At 43.1% G+C, this 25,813-nt stretch overlaps 1 protein-coding gene across 3 annotated transcripts in view; it reads left to right on the top strand.

The window, feature by feature from the left end:
• SYNPR (synaptoporin) overlaps positions 1–25,299 on the top strand; it is a 181,924-nt gene extending 156,625 nt beyond the window's left edge. For 2 of the 3 annotated variants that reach the window (XM_081939929.1, XM_081939930.1), the window contains 4 exons: positions 10,650–10,845; positions 19,092–19,283; positions 20,128–20,752; positions 24,494–25,299. In XM_081939929.1, the coding sequence (XP_081796055.1) occupies positions 10,650–10,845; positions 19,092–19,283; positions 20,128–20,406 (667 nt within the window). In that variant the 3' untranslated portion in view covers positions 20,407–20,752; positions 24,494–25,299. The remainder of the gene's footprint in view (positions 1–10,649; positions 10,846–19,091; positions 19,284–20,127; positions 20,753–24,493) is intronic. The other variant, XM_081939931.1, reaches the window with a different exon arrangement.
• Positions 25,300–25,813: the final 514 nt, after the last annotated feature.

Here is a 25,813-nt window from a genome sequence, read left to right as displayed (position 1 = left end):
AAATAATTATTTCATACCTGCAAGGGTGAGGAATTTCCATCAACAAATATTGGTAACCAGCACATGTAACTGAAATAAAAGTTTAGGTAAAGTCTTAGTGTTGAGCTTGACTCATGAAGTCGTATCTATCTATCTATCTATCTATCTATCTATCTATCTATCTATCTATCTGAAAAGAAGGACTAGGAATGGCATGATAGCAGTGTTCCAATATCTCAGGGGCTGCCACAAAGAAGAGGAGGTCAATCTATTCTCCAAAGCACCTGAGAGCAGGACAAGAAGCAATGAGTGGAAACTAATCAAGGAGAGAAGCAACTTAGAACTAAGGAGAAATTTCCTGACAGTTAGAACAATTAATCAGTGGAACAGCTTGCCTCCAGAAGTTGTGAATGTTCCAATACTGGAAGCTTCTAAGAAGATACTGGATAACCATTTGTCTGAAGTAGTGTAGAGTTTCCTGCCTAAGCAGGGGGTTTGACTAGAAGACCTCCAAGGTCCCTTCCAACTCTGTTATTCTGTTTCTATTCACAGGTAGTATTTTTTTCCCCTGCCAACTACATTGAAGTGAGTTTCCATTGCCTCCTTTCAGAATGTATTTTTATCTCTAAATTTCGTTTACAGTCCTGGTACTTCCTAGAATTCTGTTTAGTTTTTTCAAAGTCAGCCAAAGGGAGTGAGAACTGGACACATCATTTTTCCACAGGGTGGAATGATTTGGTATTAATATATTTTCTCCCTTGTTGCAATTTGAGGGAACCAGAGAGTTTGGAATCTTGAAGATGTTCCTGGGAAATCCCTTTCCCTCTTCCACAGTGGTTGGTCATATCAAGATATCACAGAGCATATCTGTGCCATTTTGTGAAGCATTCATATTAAGTATTAGTTTAGCATTATTACAGTATTTGTTGTCATAATAGGAGCTGTGGTGGCGCAGTGGTTAGAATGTGATATTGCAGGCTGACTCTGCACACTGTCAGGAATTTGATCCTAACCAGCTCAAGGTTGACTCAGCCTTCCATCCTTCTGAGATCTGTAAAATGATGACCCAGATTGTTTGGGGCAATATGCTGACTCTGTAAACCACTTAGAGAGGACTGTAAAGCACTGTGAAGTGATACATAAGACTAAGTGCTATTGCTATAATAGCTAAATAAGTATTTGCTTCTGATAACTAGTCTTTGGCCACCTAATTGGATACAGCCCATCTCTCCCTGTAGTCTGTGAAAAAGCTTACTGCTGAGAACTCACATCTTTTAAAACTGAACTCAAGTACCATGTTTCCCTGAAAAATAAGACAGGGTCTTATTTTCTTTTGACTCCTGAAGTAGGCATTTGGCCTTATTTTTGGGGAGGTCTTATTATTTTTGAGATGCAGGAGGCGGTGAGTGTGGTCACCTCATGGCTGCTGCTGTGTTACAATATTTTGGGGGAGGGCTTATTTTAGCACATGTGCTCAAAAGCCCAATTGTCTTATTATCTGGGGAAGTCTTATTTTTGGGGAAACAGGGTAGGATAACTTTATAGGGAAAATGGACTTTCTCCTTCTGTACACAGAATAAAGTCCAAATGTAACAGAGAAATTTATTGATATGAAATGTCATCTACACACATACACACACACACACAAACACACACTACCATCTATTGCTGGTCCACCCAGGGACTTGCCATTTCTATACAAGAAGAACAAAGGGTCAACTGTTAGTAGGATATCTACAAATAGAAGTAGAAACAGGGGAATACCTGAGCGTATACAAAACACAATCTTGATGGATACATTCAGACTAACTTTAGTCAATTCATGTTCTTCTGATATAAAACGAAAGGTTTTTAATTCATGAAAACATGGGTAATTTTGTTGCCAAATTTTTTTATTGGTTTTTACACATATATGGGGAAAGGTAAGTAGATATACAAAAAATTTTGGCAGCTCCCACGCTGGTGTTAGTAACCCATCCAGCACTCACAGTTTTTACAATCTTAAAAACAAATACAAAAGATAAGCAGAAAACAAGATCTTATTCTATAATGTTAACCATGTGTTCATTCATTTTCCTTTGTCACTTTCTGGAGTATCACCAATTGCTATTTATTTCAAAAAAATTTTTTTGTGATCTGAGCCTTTTCGATATTGCTTCTTCCTCCCTGTCCCCAGAGGAGCCTTCAGCCCCCCCTCCCTTTTATCCTGCACCATCCTGTCCCTCCCCCCACCTTCGCTAGGTTCGTCCTCTAGGAGGAGAGAATTCTTTTTGATGAAGGCTTCAGCCTCCTGTACTGTGTTGATTCTAATCCTGTTTCCCTCCCAAAAGATCAACATTCCTTCTGGCAATAACCATCTAAACCAGATTCCTTTATTATATAATTTCTTTGATAAGAAGGTGTACTTCCTCCTTCTCTCTCTTATCTTTTTTGGAATCTGCTTAAGAATGGTGATTTCTTCATCTTTGTATTTCAATGGTCTTTCCCTTTGGGTCCCAAGTACTTCGTCCCTTTGGTCCTCCTGAGAAATTTAACATGTACCTCCTGTGGAACATAATGACTTCTAGCATATGCTGAATTTATCCTATAGACTAGATCCATATCCCACCACAACTGATTTTTGTCTCTCTTAATATAGTCTGCTAATATTGTACTCATGATATCCTTAAGGTCTTCAGTTTCTGTCTCTGGTAGGTTCTGGAATCTAAGAAAAAAGGACATTGTTTCAAATTCTATTTTTGCCAAAAAGTTTTCCAAGTCTACATTTCCCTTCCGTATTGTTTTAATTTCTCCCCCCAGCTCAGCCGCTCCCTCCTCTAATACCAAAATCCTTTGTTTATTTTCTGCGATATGTTGTTTAAATTCTCTGAGTTCTTCTTTAAGCTCTGTCATTTCTTTTTTCAAGTCATTCTGCCCCCTCATCAATTCTTGAAACATTTGAGTAACAGATAGTTCTTTCGATTCCTCTCCAGCCCCCCTGGCTGTAACAATTATGTAATCTTTGTCTGTTACATGCTGGGACTGGAGGAGGCAGATGGGGTGTGTGTGTGAAAATGACTTGCCCGCCGGTGGCTTAATGGGTAATTTTGATAGCGCTTGATAGCAGGAAGACTCTGCTAGCACAACTTGACTGCCAGTAGGAAATATCTTCTGAAAAAAAACCAAGACATTTCTGATTTCTGTAATCCAGTACGTCCAGAAGGATAATGAGTAGGGAATTTTGAAGAAAGTTCATCACTGCTATGATATTGGATAATATCAGAAGATGCAATGAAGTGTAATGTAATTCTACGACTATTTGAAGGAAAATGCACTTTGTTCAATGAGATGTATTTATCCAATAATTATTTTTTAAATTGGTTCCTAAGAGACCTAGCACACTAAATACATTTTTAAATTCTACTAAAAACCAGAGGGGAAAATGCAATAGAACTATAAATAGCAACCTTAGGTGCAGCTCCCTGGTAGAACTGTGGGAAAAGAAGAGGATGAGTTGGAATTCATTGATTCATTGATGGTCTGGCAATATTTTCAGATCAAACAGATGTGACCAAATAGCTTTCCCCAGATGTATGCCTTCCAGATGAGTTGGGCTTCCTCCCTTATAATTTCCATCTAATATGGCATTTGCCATGCTGGCTGGGGATTATGGAAATTGTCCAATTACCTCTGGAAAAGAAAAGTTTCAGGTTGAAGAGGAAAGTAGCACAGTATCAACAGCTGCTTGCATTTATCTTCATACGTTATTTCCTTGTGAAGCTTTCTATTACCTCACAGACCTCATTGGAGACACAATTTGCTATAAATTATGAACAGTGGGATTCAGTGCTAGGTTTGAGCTAATTAGTAAGGAAGAAGACTAGCAATCCATAAATAGCAACTACCAGTTGGAAGATATGATGAAAACTCCTTAATCTCCCAGGACATGGGCAGACTCAACTATAGTTTTAACTGGGAAATTGTAAGCCTCCTAGGTTCAGCTATATCCAAAAATGCTAGGGAATTCTTGGAAGCTTGGCATTCAGACAAACCAGCCATCAATAGACATATAAAGATAAACCACATTTACACACCATTCAAAAGAGACAATAAAAAGCTAAGAAGGAAGCAAAAAGATCAAAACACATTCTCTCCCACCAGATAAGCAAGGATTGACATCAAATAAACAATCAAGCAGAAAACAGAAAACTCTAATCAAGGAACTACGGGGGGGGGGGGGCATCATTAACACTTGCAAGGCTTATACTGTATATAAACAAGGAGCAAATGCCATCCTCCAAAGTCAGTTGATTTTACTATGACCTTCTAGATTGCTCTTTATGGTAAGAGACCTGTGGTAAGACATGGAAAGTGGAAATACAACTGCCGTGGTTTTGTTGGACCGCTCAGTGGTATTTTAGCTATGTCAGTGGTACTTTACCAGATCACCTTTGAGAGCTGAGAATGGGAGGCATTGATTTACAGTGGTTCTTCTCTTTCCTGAAGAGGTGGTTGCAATCGGTGGTAGTAGGAAGAGAGAGGTCATGCCCTCAACTTCTTTGTTATGAAGTCTACAGGGTTTACCATTTCTTTCTTATTTAATAACTCTATGAAACTGCTGAGTGAGGTCATCTTGCCACACAAGGTCAGGTAATTATCAGTATGTTGATGATTCTCAGGTATATATTTCAGCCTTATGCTGAACAGGAGATGTTGTGGAAGCTTTAACTTGCTGCCTGGAGTTGTTACAGACTGGGTTGGGATGAACAGGCTCAGCAAGCTATATTAGCTACATGCTTGGATGCTTTCCAATATCAAGGATATGCTATATATGGCTCAGGACAGGGTTCCCACATCCCATGTAGAACTTTTTGTAACTTTGCTTCTCTCTCTCCTCTCTCCCTCCCTCCCTCCCTCCCTCCCCATCTCTCTCCCTCTTCCTCCCTCTCTCCCCTCTCTCTCCCCATCTCTCCTTCTCTCCCTGCCTCCCTCCCCATCTCTCTCTGCCTCCTCTCTCTCTCCCCCTCCCTCCCTCCTCATCTCTCCCTCTCTCCCCCCCCCTCTCTCTCATTCCTACTTGGCAGCTACAGCTAGGAAGGCTTTTCTACATCTTTAGCCAGTGTGCAAGTTATTGCCATTCCTTGATAGGGAGGTTATTCTCATGATCACCCATGCCTTTTATGACTCCTTGTTTCGAAGTCATAAAGTGGAAGTTATTTGCAGAGTGCTCTACATGGGGTTATCCTTGAAGAGTCACTTTGCAGAGTGAGATCGGTGGCATATAAATTAAATAAATAAACAAGATCCCATGGAAGGTTCAACCCATCCAGATGCAGCATTTCATCTAGTGAGGAGTCCTTGCTGCTCTCTGAGCTTGGTTTTTTTTTCCCCTGCAGATGTTTCATTACCAGCAATAGCAAAAGCACATAGACTTATACAGTATATAGTGCTTTATAGTCCTCTCTAAGCGGTTTACAGAGTCAGCCTATTGCCCCCAACAATCTGGGTTTTCATTTTACCGACCTTGGAAGGGTGGAAGGCTGAGTCAACCTTGAGCCTGGTGAGATTCAAACTGCCAAATTGCAGGCAGCCGGCAGGCAGCAGACGTAGCACTGCAGTACTGCATTCTAACCACTGCACCACTACTGCCCATACTAGGTAACAGCATCAGTGCTAGTTCTTCTAGTGATGGAATCTTCTATGTTTTCCCATGTAACACTGTGAGAAATAGTAGAAAGGCAGGAGATGACACATTTAGTTACCCAAGGAGAGACAATGAAGTCCAGATATAAAAGGTATGGAAAGAATCTGTTTCAAGGAGACTCCATCTTAATTAGCCCACTATAATTGAGGCTTGGATGTTCATCTCCCTTCTTGGCCACATCACAAATGACACCATTCAACCACTTTTTGGTGTGGCCCCAATTATAGAGAAGATGGGAGAAGGCGGGAGAAGGCCAGCTCCACTGGTATGGACATGTCCTGAGAGCAGCATCTTCCACCGTTGCGAAGACTGCCTACCAACCAGAAGTCATTGGCCAGCGACCTCGTGGGCATCCAAAACAGAGATGGCAAGACACCAACAACAAAGATATGCAAGTCTCAGACCTACACCCTGGAGAGGCAGTTGACTTTGCAAATTGGCATTCAGTGATCCAAAAAGCTCTCCAAATATGGGGAGGAGGAAGAGGAGGGCTGGAACTTTAGTCTTACAATTTTCAAGATTATTATTTTTACCCCAGACAAATATGAAAGATACTTTCCTGAAACTGTATCATTTTTGTTTCTTTGGATTTGCTAACTACATTAGGATTGACACATACCTATATTGTGAGAGCTGCACTGGTTACCAGTTTCCTTCCTGAAATAGTTCAAGGTGCTGGTTGCCACCTTAAAAGTCTGACATGGCTTAACACCTGGATATAGGTGGGACAACTTTTTCATTTCAGCTTCTGCCCACAAAGTAAAATTAGGGAAGGGGCTTTATCTGGGTCCTGTCTCCTAAAGCACTTCTTCACAGACTACAGAGATAATCCATGTTCTTTGGAAGACAATTCCTCCTGAGATTAAGTTAATTCATTTTTATTTTTATATTTTAGCAAGCCATCAAAACCTGGCTTTTCAGAGAGTCTTGGGAGCAGATTGGTGGTGAGAGGGATCATCCAGCTGCGAATTAGATGTTGCGGCTGTTGCTCTGTTTTGTTAGGGACATTGGTTTCTTTTTGACGGTGCATTGCTTGCTTTTGTTAGATTGAGTGGCACATACATTATAGTCAAGTAACTTCAATCACTTCTCTCAAAGGCTTTTTTCAACTTTCTGAATAAAGCTATGTGTCAATTTACACATTTGCCACCTTCAACTCAGTAGCTATTGTGGAGAACAAAACAGCGAATTGAACCAACTCAGAATAGCAGACTAATAACCAACTCAAATTCATAAAGTGGTTGGAGTGACAGCTGTTTGAAATTTCACGTGGATTTTAATAGCGAGGTGATGGCAAAAAAACTACACAGGGTTGCATATGGAGGAAGCAGTCCTATTTAACAAGTCTTTATGTCAGCAGAAAATTATATAGTCAGAGCAGCAATTTCCTGTGACTTTTAGAATGACACGGTACTTACTCTTGATGCTAAAAATGTTCCCTAGATGATTCAGAGCTACTATTGCTTCAGCTCCTTTTTGGTAATTTGTGTCACCAAAGTGCTGGGTGACTCTCTCTTTTATTCTTCATCTGCTCCTTCATTTCTAAGACTTCAGTGGTTTTAAAAAGCCAAGAATCTTCACGGACGGACAATTTGCTTAGGGAAGGAAGAAGATAAGGGAGAATAGTAATAGCAGCCATCAAAGTAATTCTGGAGGTGCTACTTTTTAATTGCAACTCTGTGTTGTCTGTGTGGTCGCAAAGAGTCAACAATGAATTGATGGTATATAATCCATCCATCCATCATCTCTGCACTTCATTTCTTCAATTGCCGTGGCACCCTCAAGATGATTGACAACAAAGCACAGTAGTGGAAAGCAATAAATGATGTAGCAAATAAAATAATTCCTTAAATCAATCAAAAAAATCATCTGTGCAAATAATCTGTTTATAATAACATTAGGTAATAAATGACAAAGGTATTTTTGATATGATAAAAAATGGTACATTGAGTTCAAATATAGACATTTAAACATGTGTGTACACACACACACACAAATATTTAGAGATACAGAGGGACATGAGAACTAAATGAATTTTAACTGAAATATGAGTAGATACAGAAAATAAATACCTTTGGTGAATTGTGTTTGTGGCTAATTTGGTAAGTCTTATCCTACTGAATTCTTGTTTCTTGCTTTTATGGAGGAATAATGGTCAGTTAGGGAAATTTTCTGGCTGGTTTCATACCTTATACAAGCCATTAAGAGTTTTGTTTAATTCAGCTATAGTGGTTTTGAGAACTACACAACCCATGTCCCATTGGGTCCTTGTTTCAGAGATACGTCTTTACCAGATTCCTGGATGCCTTCAATAACAACGGGTCTTTTAACGCACTGTCCTCTGTGGCAAAGTTCTTGAAAATTCAGGGAGACCTTCAGAGGTGTTTCTGTCTTGGAAAATAATCCACGGGGAACTGCATAGCACAGCCAAACATCAGGAGCTGACCACAGAATATATTTTATGACATTTTGTATTACGTCATAAATGTTTTAGTATCATTTTTATTTCATAAAACCTTTTATAAATTTTTCCACATTGTAATTCCAGAGGAGTCATAGATTCTGGATTTTAGATGCCTTCTGTATCTTAGCCCATTTGAGATATCTTGGTTCAAAATTGTTGCCCTACAGCCATGATGGCGAACCTATGGCCATTTCTGAGGGCAACGCCTTGCACACACTCATGTGTGCGCTGGCCACCTGAATTTTGGCCTTGATTTTTGGCCATTTTTCATCCTCCGCAGGCTTCCCTGAAGCCTCCAAAGGGCAAAAAACTGCCCAATGCGCAATTAATTTCCACTTTGCATGTTGGGCTGTTTTTCGCTCTCCAGAGGCTTCAGGGAAGCGAAGCCTCCTGAAGCCACCGGAGGGAGAAAAACGGCCCAATGGGTAACCAAGAAGTCCATTCCTGAATTTCCGGTTTGTGTGCTGGGCCATATTTCGCCCTCCCCAGGCTTCAGGAGGCTTCCCTGAAGCCTGGCTAGGGAAAAAACAGTCCAACAGGGCCCACCGGAGGTTCGAGAACTAATTTCTGGGTTGCCCTTTAGACGCTTCCCTGAAACCTCTGGAGAGCGAAAAACAGCCCAATGTGCAAACTGGAAGTCCAGAAGTTTCAGTGAGGCCTGCACACATGCATGGGGGTGGGGGGGTGCACGCATACATGGGGGGAGGACATTGCATTATGGGTGTGGGCATGCACGTGCGCAACACCATTCCCCCATACTCCCCAGGCTTTTGGCACACCTCGACAAAAAGGTTAGCCATCACTGCCCTGCAGTGTACTCTTTTGCACAGTTGAAGGTTGCAAACACAAGGGTTTTAGTAGTATGTAGATCGGTGGGGGTTCACTGATTTACAGTGGGGATATACCTTCCCTACCGGTTCGCAAGTGTAAGCATGCACACAGAAGGCTGCACATTACGTCAGGGCAGGTAGGTGTAGCCTCCCACAGCCGTCGCTACTGGTTCATCCAAACCAGAGAGAACCGGCTGAATACCATCTCTGAAGTAGATGGTGTCTTTGAATCTAGGTCTTAATAAAGTATCAGCGGTAACACTCTTTTGCTTGCTTGCACTTACTGTAGAAAAGAGTGGGATGGTTCTTTAAAAATGTAAACAATCCTAAATTCTCTCCCAAAAAAATCCCTAAAGCTTGTAGCACATCTGGTGATTGATATCCCTAACCAATGGCAATGATGCCATGCATAGCAACATGCGCCAATCGCATATTTCGGTATATTGTCTAATGCAAGCGCATAAGTGCAAGACAGAACACAAATGCAACATAGCCATGGTGGTGCAGTGGTTAGAATGCAGTATGCAGGCTGCTACTGATGACTGCCAGCTGCCAGCAGTTTGACAGTTCGATTCTTACCAGCTCAAGGTTGTCTCAGCATTCAATCCTTCCTAGGTCGGTAAAATGAGGACCCAGATTGTTGGGAGCAATATGCTGACTCTGTAAACCACTTACAGAGGGCGGTAAAGCATTGTAAGGCGGTATATAAGTCTTAGTGCTATTGTTATAGAGAAAAATATCTTTGGCTCAGAAGCCTTTGAGACTATCACACAGATACCATAATCTATCATTTCAGAGTGCAAGATGTGATAAGATGGATTCAAATTACAGAAAAGCAGTCTCCCATGCAATGTTTGAAAAAGCAGCCATAGTAGCTTGACAGGAGAACAAGTTACCCAGGGTTTAAGTATCACCTATGTAGGTACCTATTTGTTTGTGTCCATTTTACAAAATATGTAACCTAGCCCAATCCTGACTACTTTGAGGTTGTCAACACAAAAATGAAACTAAATATAAATAATGTAATCTAATATCATATAAATGTAAGCACCAGTTATAATGTTTAGGCACCAGTTGACGTCTTCTACACCTATCTGGTTTAGTCCAAGGATGATATCTAAATAGATATTGTCAGAAAACATTTCACCCCAAACTGTCTAATTGGCATGCCAATTGGTTCGTTGACCAGTAATGGGCCACCGAATGCCAGAAACTGGGCTGTGCAAACAAGCGAAGCCCTATCCATGAAATATAGGCAGAATGTGAAACCATGCCCTCTCTGGTCCGTGGAAAAACTCTCCACGGAACCAGTCCATGGTGGCCAAAGAGGTTAGGAGGCACTACCAGGGGTAGGCTTTTATGGGTTAAAGAAGAAGTTATGTGATGTAATGACCTGCGCAGTAAATCATTTCTGATAAGAAACAGTTCATTCTACCGTATAACTCAGAATGCAGGTACAGCTGGCAAACCAAATAAACGCAGTGACACAGAAGTTGTGGTTGCTCCATCACTGGAGGTTTTTAAGAAGAGACTAGTGGACAGCCACTTGTCTGAAATGGTATAGGGTCTCCTGCTTGATCAGAAGACTAGAAGACCTCCAAGATCCCTTCCAGTTCTATTCTGATTGATTGATTTCCAGAGGATTGAACTGTTTTCTGATTCCAATTCACTTTCTTCTTGTTCTCCATGTTAGGTTGTACCAGGTTAATTTTGATGCTCCCACCTGTGAAGGCAGACGAGAAAAACTTTCACTAATAGGCGACTTTTCCTCTTCTGCGGAATTCTTTGTGACTATTGCTGTCTTTGCCTTCCTCTATTCCTTGGCAGCCACAGTAGTTTACATTTTCTTCCAGAACAAATACCGTGAAAACAACAGGGGTCCTTTGATTGTAAGTATGTGTTCAACCAATGCTAACACCTTTGTCCTCGTAATTGATGCATCTGTCTAAGTTATCTCTCCCATTGGATTCATTTGAATTCTATTGTTATCTGATATATACAGGTTTTTCTATTTCCTACTTAGATTTTACACTTATTGAATAGTGTTATTTAGAGGGTTATTTGGTGTTGATTGGTGTTATTTGGAGACTGTTATTGAGAATCCTACAGAAATAGTTTGAAGGCAAACAAAGTTTGCCCAATGATGTTGACAAGATAAACCAAGTAGACATTATTGTTGACAAAAAAAAAATCAGAACTGTCATTAGTGATTATTGTGTCTATGCTGACATCAGTTCATGTAGATACACTGATTTTTTGGACCTTAGTTATGAACATTCAAGAAGAGTAAATACTGCTATTTATCCCTTTCTACAGATATTACAAATACTATGGGAGACTTTAAGGGGGTGATACAACATCTTATCTTCTTTAAATCTTCATCCATAGATCCTGAAGAGACATAATTTTTTCTATATATTTGGAATGTTTTTTTTAAGATTTACTGATTTTTTTTAAAAAAAAATGTGCTACTGATTTTCTTAGATTATAATCTGCTTTGTCCCAAATCTGAGAATTAGTCCTCATAAAAATATACTGTGTATGTTAAATATCTTTAGCTTTTAAAAAGGAAGTAATTTTTTTTTAGGTTGTTCCATTGAAAAACAAAATGCACAACTGGGTAACCTTTTCATAGGGATCAGCCAGAATGGTATAAAGAAATATGAAAGCTTTAAAGTTTGCTGACTAAGTTTTGTTTAAAAGCAAGGCTTAATAACAGACCTCATTACGGAAATCTGAAAGAAAACAGCTGAAGGGACATGGTCAAAACGGACACGATTGTATTTATTGTTACAGAATTGCCTTATCTCAAATGCATTTATAAGGGTTATAGAATCGAAAATGTGTGCTGACATTTTGGTTTAGGCAACAAAGAATAATTGTATATAACTTTGACCAACAGCGTTATAAACACACAAAGACAACTACGAATGAGATAGCTCAAATATCTTAAAATTAATCTGAAGTTTTGTCTGTTTGTCTGGTATTGTATTATTGGGTGTGCAGATGTACATTGGCTCTCCAATTATTATCTAAAAAGGGCAATGAGTATCTATAACTGTGTATAAAAACTTCATTCCAAGAAGCTCTGTAGCTACCAACCATGGGTGGGTTCCGACTGCTGCTACTGCCAGTTCAGTCAAGGATGCATGCGCATGCGTGCAAGGTGCACATCTGCAGTACTAAAAATGCTTCTGTGCATGTGCAGATGCAAAAATAAGATGGCGGCGCTTATGGCGCTGCCGAGAGAACCGGTTCAGGGGCATGGCAGGCCGAGTTATTACCTACTCAGCCAAACCGGTCTGAACCGGTAGGAACCGAACCTCTCCTACCAACTCCAGGATCTTTAGCTTTACAAGTAATTGTTGCAAGTTTATTTGAATCTTCTACTATTTAATATGTGAAAGGCATTTCTATATCATGCATGGCAACTAACCTCAAACCAATGTTCTTCTGCTCTTTTCCGTTGCTGTGATTCCATTCCAATCAGGAGAAATAATTCTGTTGTGAGAGAATTTTAACATCACTGCATTTTTATCCTTCTGTCATCATTTCTAATCCACAAATAGGAAATATACAGTTGCAGTAAACTATAAAAGCTGTAATGGTGACATTTTCATTGCCTGCAATCTGCACAAATAATTGGATGAGTTATCCTGCCTTGTAAAAAAAATCACCTTTATGTTTTTGTAGTCTCTGAGGGAAGTCTGCACTGCTAATCATGCTATAAATGGGAGGTTATTTAGGCAGTTCACCCAGCTCTAAGAAACTCAAGAGTAAGTCATGTCATAAATGGGAACATGTACTCAACTCCCCCATCAGAAGTGATATTCAGCAGGTTCTGTCCAGTTCTGTTGAACTGGTAACGGAAATTTCGAGTAGTTCAGAGAACCAGTAAATACCACCTCTGTCTGGCCCTGCTCCCATTAATTCTCTGCCTCCCAAGTCCCAGCTGTGGGGAGGGAGGATATGGGGATTTTGCAGTAATCTTCCCTTGCTACTCCCACCAAGCCATGCCCACCAAGCCACACCACGCCCACCAAGCCACGTCCACAGAACCATTAGTAAAACATTTCAAATCCCACCACTGTCCCCCACCCAAAAGAAATCTAGTCTTTGGGCTTCAACTGAGGCTGTCCTTCACCTCTCAAATCAGGGCCACATTTTTTGGCATCCAAAACCCCAAAACAACATTTGCCCTCCACTTTACCGGCACATACAGAAATATAATACTACTGATTGCAACAAGGTGATTTTTCATCTGAATGCTTTCTTGAATGAAAGAAAGCCTAAATGCAAATGCACTTAATTAGCCTTCATGCTCCACTCTAAAATGCAAAAATGCCTCTACAGTTTTGATTCCACATCTTCCATAAGCATTAGCATTACACTTCCGGCCACCCTTAGGGATTTTTCTTAGGGAAAAAAATTAATGTGCCAGATTATTTTTTTTTGGGGGGGGGGGTGTTTTTGTCTTTGTCAAAATATGGAAACATTGACTAAATTGAATCTAGGATAAAATTCAAAATTGAATGCAATATAATATAATATATATTGCACCGTTGGACTAGACAACAGTGATGGGTTGCTGCCGGTTTTACTATCGGTTCGTAACATGCGTGCAACAGGCACAAACATGCTGTTCACTGTAAATTGTTCCTCATGCATGCACAAAACAATTTACAGTGAACTGCGCATGCGCAATCACTAAAAAACAACATGGCGGCAACATCAGCGGCGGGGAGGAAACATGGCAAACCTTGGTTGCTGCTGGTTCTGCAATCCAGGCAAAAATACCACTATCGGTTTGACCGAACTGGCCCAACCCACCTCTGCTACACAGCACTGACCTTTGAGAGTTGGTGCAGTGTTTCTGAACCTTGGCAAGTTTAAGACATGTGGACCTCAACTCCCAGAATTTCCCAACCAGACTGGGGAATTCTGGGAGTTGAGGTCCACATGTCTTAAAATTACCAAGGTTGAGAAATCCCTTACTAAACAAGTAAGTTGGTGTCTTGGGTGACAACACTTAGGATGTTCGTTGGATACTTCATCCCAGACCAACAAATTGCTTCTTTCATGGTTAGAGTAGAGGTATCGCCTGATGTCCTACTTTCCAGCCCTGTGTGGCTGGCTGTCATTTATTATGAACATTATATGGTTACAGCAGAAATTAGCAAAAGTCACTCCCTTTGGGTGCAACCCTGTCAATTATCCACAGTATTATTTCCTGTGGCATTGGAAAGTTCTGTGTCCTTTTGTTTTGTCCAATTTTTATTCTTTATTAGACAGTTAACTATTTTTGATGTGCAATCATTAAAAATCAAGCTACATTTTTCTTGCTAATTGAACTGAGTGGTGTCTGTCTTTGCTCTAATCTAGATATAGGGATTAACAGGGAGTATATGGGGTGCAAACTCATTATCCATGGTAGTTTTCCAAGAATTTCTCTTTTTTTTGGCAACTTAATGGAATCTCAGAATGAAATCAGGTAAAGAGGCTCAGAACTCTGTCTCTCTGCCATCTGGTCAAGAACAGGATGATTCCCTGAAAATGGCATAGAAGCAAATTTAGTGGGACTTGATTTAGTGTGGCTGGCAAAAATAAAAAATAAAGGTAAAATTTCAAAGTAGCCTGGATGCAGCTGGACCATGAGAAAAGAAAAATCCATTAAAATTTACCATTGAAAGCGATCAAATATGCTAGATTTTGCACAGCATTAAAGTAGGAAAAAGGATCCCACTGGCATCTTTGTCCTCCTACTCCCGTGATGGTGAATCTATGGCATGTGTGCCAGAGGTGACGCGTAGAGCCCTCTCTCTGAGCACGCATGCCATCGCCCCCAGCCCAACTCCAGCGTGTTTCTAGCTGTCATTTGTGGGACTAAAAAGCCACGTGAAACAGCCTTCCTCCTTGTCGTGGTACATTTGATGTTGCTGCCTTGAACAGGAGCACAGTGAAATTTAGCTTCCCCATGGGAGAGGACGGGGCCGTTCCTCCTCCTCCTGGAGCCCATGACAAAGGAGAAACCCTGGCAGCTGTGGCAGGTGAGGAGAGGTGTGTGCCGGGGCTCTTGCCGCCGCTGTTGCTGCCACCTCTTCTTTGCCATTTCCTTCCCCCTCACCGGCTCGCCTGTCTCTTTAAATCACGCTTCTTTGTCGCCACACGTGCTCCTCCTGAAATGAGCAGGACAAAGCAACTGGGAAAGGATTGGTGTGGGGGGGGGGATAAGTGTGGGAAGGGATAAGGTAAGGAGGAAGAACGGAGGCTTCTCAGCTGGCTTTCGCCTCTCGGATGGCATCCAGGAGGCAAGAGTGAGCTGAGACTATGCAGGGGAGAAATAGAAAGAGAGGGGGTGGGAGGGAAAGAGAAAAAGAGGGTGAAACAGAGAGAGAGAGAGAGAAGGAGGGAGGGAAAAAGAGAGGAGGGGGAAGAGAGAGAAAGGAGGGAAGAGAAAGAGAGAGAGAGAGAGAGAGAGGTGGAAAGGAAAGAGAGAGAAAGGAGGAAGCAGGAGAAGAGAGAAAGAGGGGGAAGAGAAAGAGAGAAGGGAGGGAAAGATAAACGGAGGGTGATAAAGTGAGAGAAGGAGAGAGAGGTGGGAAGAGAAACAGATAGAGGGAGGGGAAGAGAAAGAGGGAAGGAGGGAGGTAGGGATGGTGAAAGGGGGAAAAGAAAAATGCCATTGCAAACATTTTTTGTTGTTACTACTTTTGTTGTTACATTTTTTGTTGTTACTAAACGTAATATTTCAAAAACAGGGGGGAAAAGGGGGGGGAGTCACATTTTTCTTAGAACAATTAGCTGAAATCTGCCTAGTTTATCATTATTTTAGGTAGTAAAACTTCATTATTCAGGTTAAATTGTTGGCACTTTGAGATAAATAAGTGGGTTTTGGGGTGCACTTTGGGCACTCGGTGCCAAAAGGGTTCGCCACCACTGCCCTCCTCCATTGAAGTCTAATCTTATAGCTGCTATCCAGATGTTCCAAACCTATTTTCCATATAGGGTTGGGAGGGAAATACTTTGATGTCACTGAGTGGAAAGCAGCTTACCAATCAGTATGTCCTATGTTCTTTAGATGGAACCAAAGCTCAGTCTCCGGATAAGGCAACTTCCAATATTTCTTTCTCTTGGTAAACGCAGGTGGAGGTTCACATCTCCCATTTTGGCCATAGAAGTGTTTGTCAAGTTATGACTCTCCAGAGGTCTTGACCAAAGACTCTTAGGAATGTCAAGAGTTGTACCCTTATCAGTTCTAGCACCAGATTAGAGAAGGTGCTCCACATACTATCCTAAGGGAATCACCACCCAAACTTAAGGAGGAATCAGGCTTCTCCTGGCAAGCTGGACTGGATACAAGAAATTCAAGGGTAGAAAGCTTCTGATCAGTAAATTTATTGTAGACAAGCTAAATAAGCCATGATGAAAAAAGAATCCAGTGTCTGCTGTGTGTTTCCTTGTAATTTCTGTAGCAATATGTTCTCCATTTGCAGCTTTCTGGGCCTGTCACAACTTCACCAGAGGCCCTTTAGCCAGGCCGTTTCAAGGTGACTCAGGATGGCCTTCATGGCTGCCATAGCGGTCCTGTGGCAAAAGGCCATGCTTCGCCCAATCTTAAGAGTCCCTTACCTTGTCCTGTTACCACCTCTTTTGATGTGGACATGGGACTGGACTTTGAGAGGCAGCTCTCGATTGCTTTAGGTTCTATACCAGTGATTCTCAACCTTCTTAATGCCGTGACCCTTTAATACAGTTCCTCATGTCGTGGTGACCCCCAACCATAAATAATTTTCATTGCTACTCTATAACTGTAACTTTGCTGCTGTTATGAATCATAGTGTAAAATAACTGATATGCAGGATGTATTTTCATTTTTACAAATTGAACATAATTAAAGCATAGTGATTAATCACAAAAACAATATGTAATTATATATTGTGAAATATTTCTTAATATTTCTATATATTAAGAGAATATATCTTTCTCTTTCTCTCTCTCTTTCTGTCTCTCTGTCTGTCTGTCTGTCTCTCTCTGTGTGGCTCTTTGTCTCTCTCTCCCTCCCTCCCCCTCTGTATCTCTCTGCCTCTCTCCTCCCTCCCCCATCTCTGTCACTCTGGTGAGTGTGTGTGTGTCTGTCTGTCTGCCTGTCTGTCTCTCACTCACTCACTTAATCATTCACTCTGCATCTCTCTCTCTCTCTCTCTCTTTGTCTCTCTCTGTCTGTTTCTCCCTCTCCATCTGTGTGTGTGTCTTGTCTGTCTTTCTGTCTGTGAATGTGTGTGTGTGTCTGTCTCTCTCTCTCTGTGCCTCTCTCTGTCTGTCTGTGTTTCTGTCTCTCCACTCCCTCCCCCATCTCTCTCACTCTGTGTGTGTGTGTGTGTGTGTGTCTGTCTGTCTGTCTGTCTCTCACTCACTCACTCACTCACTCACTCACTTAATCACTCACTCTGTGTGTGTGTGTCTTTCTCTTTCTGTCTCTCTCTGTGCCTCTCTCTCTGTCTGTGTGTCTCTCTGTCTCTCCCCTCCCCCCCATCTCTGTCACTCTGTGTGCATGTGTGTGTCTGTCTCTCTCACATACACAGACACACATACTGTGGTAACCTTTAATCACAGGTTAAAAGTACCTGGCAGCAGTGTTTTTCCCTGGGGGAAAGTCTCTGAGGCTGTAATTTACAGGGTGTACACATGCCACCCGCCTATGTATTCAATGGCGTGGAGCCACGGCAAGGCTCTGCGTGGCTGGGGATGACTCCCGAGCCCATCTGGGAAGAGGAGGAACGCGAGGGGGACCCCTTCCCCATGGATGGGCTCCGGACCCCACACATCTTTCACAGCCATCTCGTTTCCAATTGGGGGGATCCATGCAGAGGATTTCTCCCCCCCCCAATTAGAAATGAGGCCGCGCCTACCCCCTGCCCGGCCTGCCCGACGAAGCAGCAGTGGCAGCGCTTTGCTGGGCGATGGGCAGGGTGGAGGAGGGTGCGGCGCTGCCGCCTTTGCCTCTGGGGCTCTTCTTGCCAGACATGCTGGCTGGTGCTGCTTCAGGGTGCCCCGGCGATCAGCTCCTCCATGTGCAGCCCGGCTCCCAGCACCCCCGGCATCCCGTCTAGTGCCTGTCCTCAGCAGCACGGATGGGCTCCAGACCCCACACATCTTTCACAGCCACCTCGTTTCCAATTGGGGCGATCCATGCAGAGGATTTCTCCCTCCCCCCAATTGGAAACAAGGTGGCTGTGAAAAACAAGGCAGCGCTTTGTCAGAGTGAGAACACTTCCCCACCATTATGAAGTTTCCGAGGTTGTAATTGTATGGGGTGTGCCTGCGCACCTATGTTTTCCACAGCGTGGAACCACGGCGACACTCTGTGCGGCTGGCGATGACTCCGGAGCCCATCCACGGGGGGTTTCGAGGAGCGTGAAGTAGAGTTTAAAGTTTAGAGTTCTGATGGTCTTAGCGACCCCTGTGAAAAGGTCATTCAATCCCCCAAAGGTGTCGCGACCCACAGGTTGAGAACCGCTGTTCTGTACCATGCAAGGCATATAGAAAAAAAGAAGGCTGCCCAGGAGCATGAGGCAGGCCCAGAAGAAGACAGAGAGACAACATCAAAGACATACTACTACTATAGGAAGCATCAAATAACAATGGTTGAGGCTGCCGGAAATGCAAGAACCAAAACTTGTACCTCCCTCAACACCGGAAGTGGTAAAAGAGGAAGAAAGACAAAGAAGTCTGCTTGGTATCACATGCAAGGCCTATTTATAGTCATATTGAAATTAAAATTCTTGTATCTCTTTACCCCATCCATGTCATGTTAAGGATAGAAGTCCATCTCTTTTGAGTGGGAGAGATTGTTTCACCCATCACTTCTCTTGACTGATCTTCTATGAGACTATGAGATCGTTTATAACCATCTGGCAAATAACACCCTTTTTTTCCTGAAGATTATTGAGCTGAGAATTGAACTATTGTGCTTCCACATCATGTACAACTTTTTATAAGTAGGAAAATACAAATGCATTCTGAGATTATTCTAACCTTCTGACCTTTTGCATTCATTCATATTGCGCCAATGTCTTTCCATGTTTTTCTCTGCCTGTCAAACATGAACTTGCAATGTTCGATTTGGGTTTTGTAGGATTTCGTTGTGACAGTGGTGTTCTCCTTCATGTGGCTTGTGGGTTCTTCTGCTTGGGCTAAAGGTCTGTCTGATGTCAAGGTTGCCACTGACCCAGATGAAGTCCTCTTACTGATGTCAGCTTGCAAACAACAATCCAACAAATGCTTGCCTGTGTACAGCCCTGTTATGTCAAGTCTTAATACTTCAGTTGTGAGTATTCCTTTTATTTCGTAAAAAAAAAAATGAGGGGTCTAAAATAAAACGATACGTGCCCTACAGAATCACTCAGCATTTATCTTTTCTCATACTTCAGTTGGAATCCACCATATTTAACCTAATTCATTGATTCTTCAAAGGATAATAAAATAATAACAGCATGAGTGTAAGATAATGATGGCATGTGCCACTGATTCTTTAAATACACATAGTGTAAGCAATTAGGAGCATTTAAAAAGATAATAATTGAGCATTCTGGCTGTATTTAACAATCAAAGTGTATTTATCCTAGTTGTATGAATATGAAATAAATTTCTTCAGATATTACGGAGAATTTGGAGAAAAAAGGCCTTTTAATCATATGAATCCATAAATAGCTAATATTATGGCACTCCAAAAAACATTACTTTAGGGGAAAAAATAAATGATTGACTGCCTCCGGTAACAACATCGTGAAGCCACAGATCCAACATCAAAGAATGAAACTCTTCTTTCAATTAGTTTTTTGTAGCTTGCTTACTAAATGAAAGCTGTAAACTGTTTTCCATTTATTATTGTTCATTTATATTTTCTATCTCTACCTTACTACAGGAGTGACAGATTAATATTTGCTTTAACCACATCTTTGGAAGGTTCTCTGGGCAAAAATACCTTGAATTAATAAGTTGGCTTTAGACATTTTTTTTAAAGAAGAATCACAATCATGTGAATAATCAAGAGGGAGGGAGGGAGGGAGGGAGAGGGAGGGAGGGAGAGAGAGAGAGAGAGAGAAAGAGAGAGAGAGAGAGAGAGAGAGAAACCTAAATGAAATTTAATGTCTTGCTTGCTTTTTGTTTAGGTCTTTGGATTCTTGAACTTTGTTCTCTGGGCAGGAAATATCTGGTTTGTTTTTAAGGAGACTGGTTGGCATTCTTCGGGTTCAAGATATCCTCAAGACACCCTCGAGAAACAGTCCAGCAGCTATAACCAAGGTGGCTACAATCAAGATAGCTATGGGTCGAGTGGTGGGTATAACCAACAGGAAGGCAATTTTGGGCAACAAACTAATTATGGCCAAGTTGATGAATTTGGCCAGCAACAACAGAGTGTCCCAACTTCATTTACTAATCAAATGTAGCCACTGCAGAGTTCGGAGAGCCCTTAACGCTGATCATTTGTAGAAAGCTCAAACATGGTGATGATAGCACATTTCTGAGTGTTTGTAGATTAACGTGATGATGAGTTTCAACTAATCCAAGGTCTATGAATATGAACTGCTGGAGGTGGGTTGTGGCTCTTGTTTGTTTGTGAATGATGAAGTTCCCCCCCCAGTAGGTGATGATGATGGTGACGACAGTGAGGAGGGGGATGCGTTCATCACAGTGGTGAAATGAAGTAACTAATTGTTATACGTATGGTATAAATACCCTTACAGTAGTTTTGTACATGTATGGTTAGAATGTTTTGTAGCCTTCAGTCTGTAGGTTATAGTTATAGTTTATAGTTTATTTAATTTATAGACCGCCCCCTCTCCCTGTAGGGACTCGGGGCGGTGTACAGACCATTCGTAATCAAAACAATAAAAATGACAAAAGACATAAGACATGAAACATAAACAACTCACACACACGGTCTGTTATAAAATCCCAAAACCAATTAAATATTAAGAACAATTTAAAAACCCGTTAAAACCCCAATATAAAATTTAAAAAGCCATCCAGGAAGGTTTGAATAGATGTTAAATGCAGTTACGATTATGGTTGTAATTAAGCCAGACCTGCTACTCGAAACAGGTGGGTCTTGAGTTTCTTGCGGAAGGAGCGGAGATCAGAGGTGGTTCTAATATCGGGGGGGAGGTCGTTCCAGAGGGTTGGGCCCATCACAGAGAAGGCCCTACTCCTAGGCACCGCCCACCCGCACTGTTTAGCGGATGGTACCCGGAGGAGGCCCTCTCTGTGAGAGCGGATTGGTCGCAGGGATGTATGGGGTAGAATGCGATCCCGCAAATAACTAGGTCCCGAGCCATGGAGCGCTTTGAAGATGACAATCAACACCTTGAAACGCACCCGAAAGGCCACAGGTAGCCAGTGCAGCTCGCGCAGGAGAGGTGTTACATGGGAGTACTTAGTACTCCCCATAATAACCCGCGCGGCTGCATTCTGGACCAGCTGGAGCCTTCGGGTGCATCTCAAGGGGAGCCCCATGTAGAGAGCGTTACAGTAATCAAGGCGAGAAGTCACTAGGGCATGAGTGACTGTGCAAAGGGCGTCCCGCTCCAGTAAGGGACGCAATTGGCGCATCAGGCGAACCTGATGGAACGCCCCCCTAGCCACGGCCGTCACATGATCATCTAGCGACAGCCGGGAATCTAGGAGGATGCCCAAATTGCGTACCCTATCCACCGGGGGCAGTTGTACCCCCCCAATGGCCAGAGATGGAACACATTGGCTAAAGCGGGGCGCCGGTAGCCACAGCCACTCCGTCTTGGAAGGGTTGAGTCTGAGTCTGTTGTCGCCCATCCAGACCCCACGGCTTCCAGACACCGGGACATCACCTCGACGGCTTCATCGGGGTGGTTCGGGGTAGAAATGTATAACTGAGTGTCATCTGCATACAGATGGCACTCAACCCCGAATCCTCGAATGATCTCACCCAGCGGTTTCATGTATGTGTTGAACAGGAGAGGGGAGAGGACCGACCCCTGTGGCACTCCACACGTGAGCGGCCTCAGGGTCGATCTCTGCTCTCCCACCAACACACATTGCGTCTGACCGGAGAGGAAGGAGGAGAACCACCGCAAAACGGTGCCCCTCACCCCCATCCCCTCCAGCCGACGCAACAGGATACCATGGTCGATGGTATTGAAGGCCGCTGAGAGGTCTAACAGGACTAAGATGGAGGAACAGCCCCCATCTTTCGCCCTCCAGAGATCATCCACCAACGCGACCAAAGCCGTCTCTGTGCTGTGGAAACCGGACTGGCGCGGGTCTAGATAAGTAATTTCCTCCAGGTGTCGAGGGAACTGCTGCGCCACCACACTCTCGACAACCTTCGCTAAGAAGGGAAGGTTGGAGACAGGACGATAATTGGCTAACTCAACTGGGTCTAGGGAAGGCCTCTTAAGTAGGGGCCTCACCACCGCCTCCTTCAAGGAGGCTGGCAGGAACCCCTCCTCCAGCGAGGCGTTCACCAGACCCAGGAGCCAGTCACGTGTAACCTCCCAGGTTGCCAGTACAAGCCAGGAGGGACACGGGTCCAATAAACATGTGGTGGCCCGCAGTCGCCCACGTAGCCTGTCCATATCCTCGGCGGCAACAGAGTCAAACTCCTCCCAGATAGGTACCTCAAGACTCGCCTCCGGTGTCTCCTCACGATCACTGAAGGGGACCCATTCACTCCGGATCTGGGCGATTTTGTCCTGCAGATATTCCCCAAATTCCTCTGCCCTCCCCTGTAAAGGGGCTTCCCACGACCTCTGTGATAGGAGGGAGCGGGTCACCCGAAACAGGGCGGCAGGGCGGTTTTCTGCAGACGCAATAAGGGTGGCATAATATCGACGTTTAGCCACCCTTAGTGCCACAAGGTAGGTCCGTAAATGGGCTCTTACCTGTGTTCAGTCAGATTCGGCCTGAGAGGATCTCCATCTGCTCTCTAGGCGTCTCTTGTGGCGCTTCATCACCCTCAGCTCCTCGGAAAACCAAGGGGCCAGGGTGGTTCGCTGCGACCGGAGAGGCCGCAAGGGCGCTACCCGGTCCAAGGCCCCGGCCGCCGCACTGTTCCATGCAGCCGCCAGGTCCTCCGTCCGGGAGCGGGTCAGGGCAACAGGAGGTGGCCCAAGCTCCGTCTGGAACCTATCTGGTTCCATCAGTCGCCTGGGGCGGAACCATCTAAGATCCTCTGGTTCCGCCTCCCCGCGATGGGGGGTGGCGTCAGGGAAGTCCAGCCGGAGAAGCGAGTGATCTGACCATGACAGGGGAGTGATCACCTGATCCCCTATTCCCAGATCACTCTTCCATCGACCAGAGATAAAAACAAGGTCCAGCATGTGTCCTCCTTCGTGTGTGGGGCCCTGAATTATTTGGGTCAGGTCCAAGGCTGTCATGGAAGCCATGAACTCCTGAGCGACCTCGGATGATTCACCCGTCGATGGCAAGTTGAAGTCCCCCATGACTAATAGTCTAGGGGTCTCAACTGCCACCTCCGCAATCACCTCGAGGAGCTCAGGCAGGGCCGCTGAAGCATAGCGAGGAGCCAAGTATGCAATCAGCAGGCCCATCTGACTCCCTGGGCCCCATCTCACACCTAGAGTCTCACATCTGGATATCTGAGGTACGATGAATTCTCTCGGTGTCAAGGCTTCCCGTATAATGACCGCTACCCCACCACCCCTACCCCGGGCATGAGGCTGATGGAATACACGGTATCCTGATGGGCAAATTTCCACGAGGGGCACACCCCCCTCGTGGCCCAACCAGGTTTCCGTGATCCCTGCAAGGTCCGGCTCCCCCTCAGAAACCAGATCATGGATGAGGGGGGCCTTATTAACAACGGACCTTGCGTTACATAACATCAGTCTCATGCCACGGCTCTGTAAACCCTGACCACCTAGGATGCGGGGGTTGGTACAAACGACCGGGCGTAACCAACGCCCCCTGTCTCCCAACCGACTGCAGGATCTTCTTCTGTCCTCGCATCTACCCCTTCCTGCGACCGTTGGAATATAGGAACCCTCTAAAGGAACGTTATACTGACTCCCCTCCCCCGCTCCGCTCCCTTCCTCCTCAGCCCCACCTGTTCGTCTGGCTCTACTCCTATTCCTGGTCTGGCTAGACCCACCCCCCGCCCTGGATCCCTTTAAAACCTTTAAAAAACATTTACACAAAAACCCCCGGAGCCTCCTCTTCTTCCACCTCTCTGGATTAATACATCCGTCATCAAGGTGGGCCCTTGAAAGGGCAGAGGGCCATATTTGCGAGAGGGGGGACTCCCGCAATAAAATCAGGTCTACCCTAGAGTAAAAATAAACCATGGTTTAGCAGGGCCTCAGATCGAATTGAGGGTGCTACAGATATTAAAATTACTTTACAAAGATGTTAAAATAGGTGCTGCATACAGCACTGAGTCCAGGAGGAAAGGGAAATGCAGAGGGATATAGGGAGCCAGGGCCTGGATACTGATGGTAGAAGGCCATAAGTCCTAGGTGGGGATTAAAGTATGCATATTAGGTTAAAGTATGCATAATCTAATTGAATTAACATTAGCTTTTCTTCTGCATTTTGATGAGGCAAGATAAGTTTCCTATGATTTCTGAAGATTAATCTATGTAGCACAAAGCATGCATTATATCTCCTATATTTTCTCCATTGCTATCTGACTGCTAGTTTATACCATTCAATATTTTTTACGGATTAAAATATTTATTTGATATTCTTCTTCATTAGAATGTTAGTCGGGCATCTAGCTGCATGAAATCACCTACTTTAAACCACTGAATATTATGACTGTGAACATGGAACTTTTCTCCATTCGTATTTAATTGTTTTGCTAATATAACATTTTAGATAATGTATATATGACTAATTTATTTATTCTGTAAAGTTGGATCAATTACCCCAAATCTGAATTGTGTATCTAACAAAAATATTTTTCCTTGAAAGGAAATTTTGAAATATATAACTGTTCGACTGTTTTCTGCCTATTAAGTTCAGTATTTGTTCCTAGAGCCATATTTATGTTGAAGTTGTGTGATTCCATATGGATATAATATAAGGACCAAGTAACTGTGCTTACATCTTTACAAAAGTATTTATTTATTTTATTAGAATAACAGAGGTGCAGATACTGACACAACTACACAATACAGCTATTGCAAAACATTACAGAAAAGTTTGTCCTATCTTGTCATCACTGTTGAGGAATTTTTTTTATTTCTCGACTTCTATTCAGATCAGACATTCTGCTGACTGTTGAATTTGGTGCTACCTCTAAATAAAAAAAACAGTGTCAGAAGTAGAATTTTAACAATGAAAAAGACATGTCTAAGCAGGGAGCATGATTAACTTAGCGATCCAGTTGGTCTCAAACTATATATAAAAATTACAAGGGAAAACATTATTTCCAACAATTGAATGAAAGAGATCAGAATCAATGGCAAGAGAAGAGAATCAAACTTTTGCTAAGTCTCGCTAAGCTTTATCTTCTCTGTATTCCAGCTACAGACAGATCCCAGATAAGTAACATGGAGTTCCAGTGCTAAAAATACATCTGTCATAAAGCAGACTGAACTTTGCCTTTATTGTTGTGAGATAGGTCCTTGACTGTTTTTTGAAGGAAGCTATCTTACAAATTGAACAAAACATTTGTTAGCCAACCAGTCTAGATGTCACTCGTATATAAAGTGAAAGCAAACTCCACTTCCTTCTAGCACTGGTGATGTTACCTAGCTGGGTAATGAAACGTCTGCAAGGAAACAACCAATCTCAGAGAGCATTAAGGATTCTACAGTTTCGATGTGTATCTCTGTTCAGTGATAGTGGCATCTGTTG

This window comes from Natrix helvetica, assembly GCF_964273705.1.
Source record: "Natrix helvetica genome assembly, chromosome: 1".
Lineage (NCBI taxonomy): Eukaryota > Metazoa > Chordata > Lepidosauria > Squamata > Natricidae > Natrix > Natrix helvetica.
The sequence above is the reverse complement of the archived record's forward strand: the minus strand, read 5'-3'. Positions and strand labels throughout refer to the sequence as shown.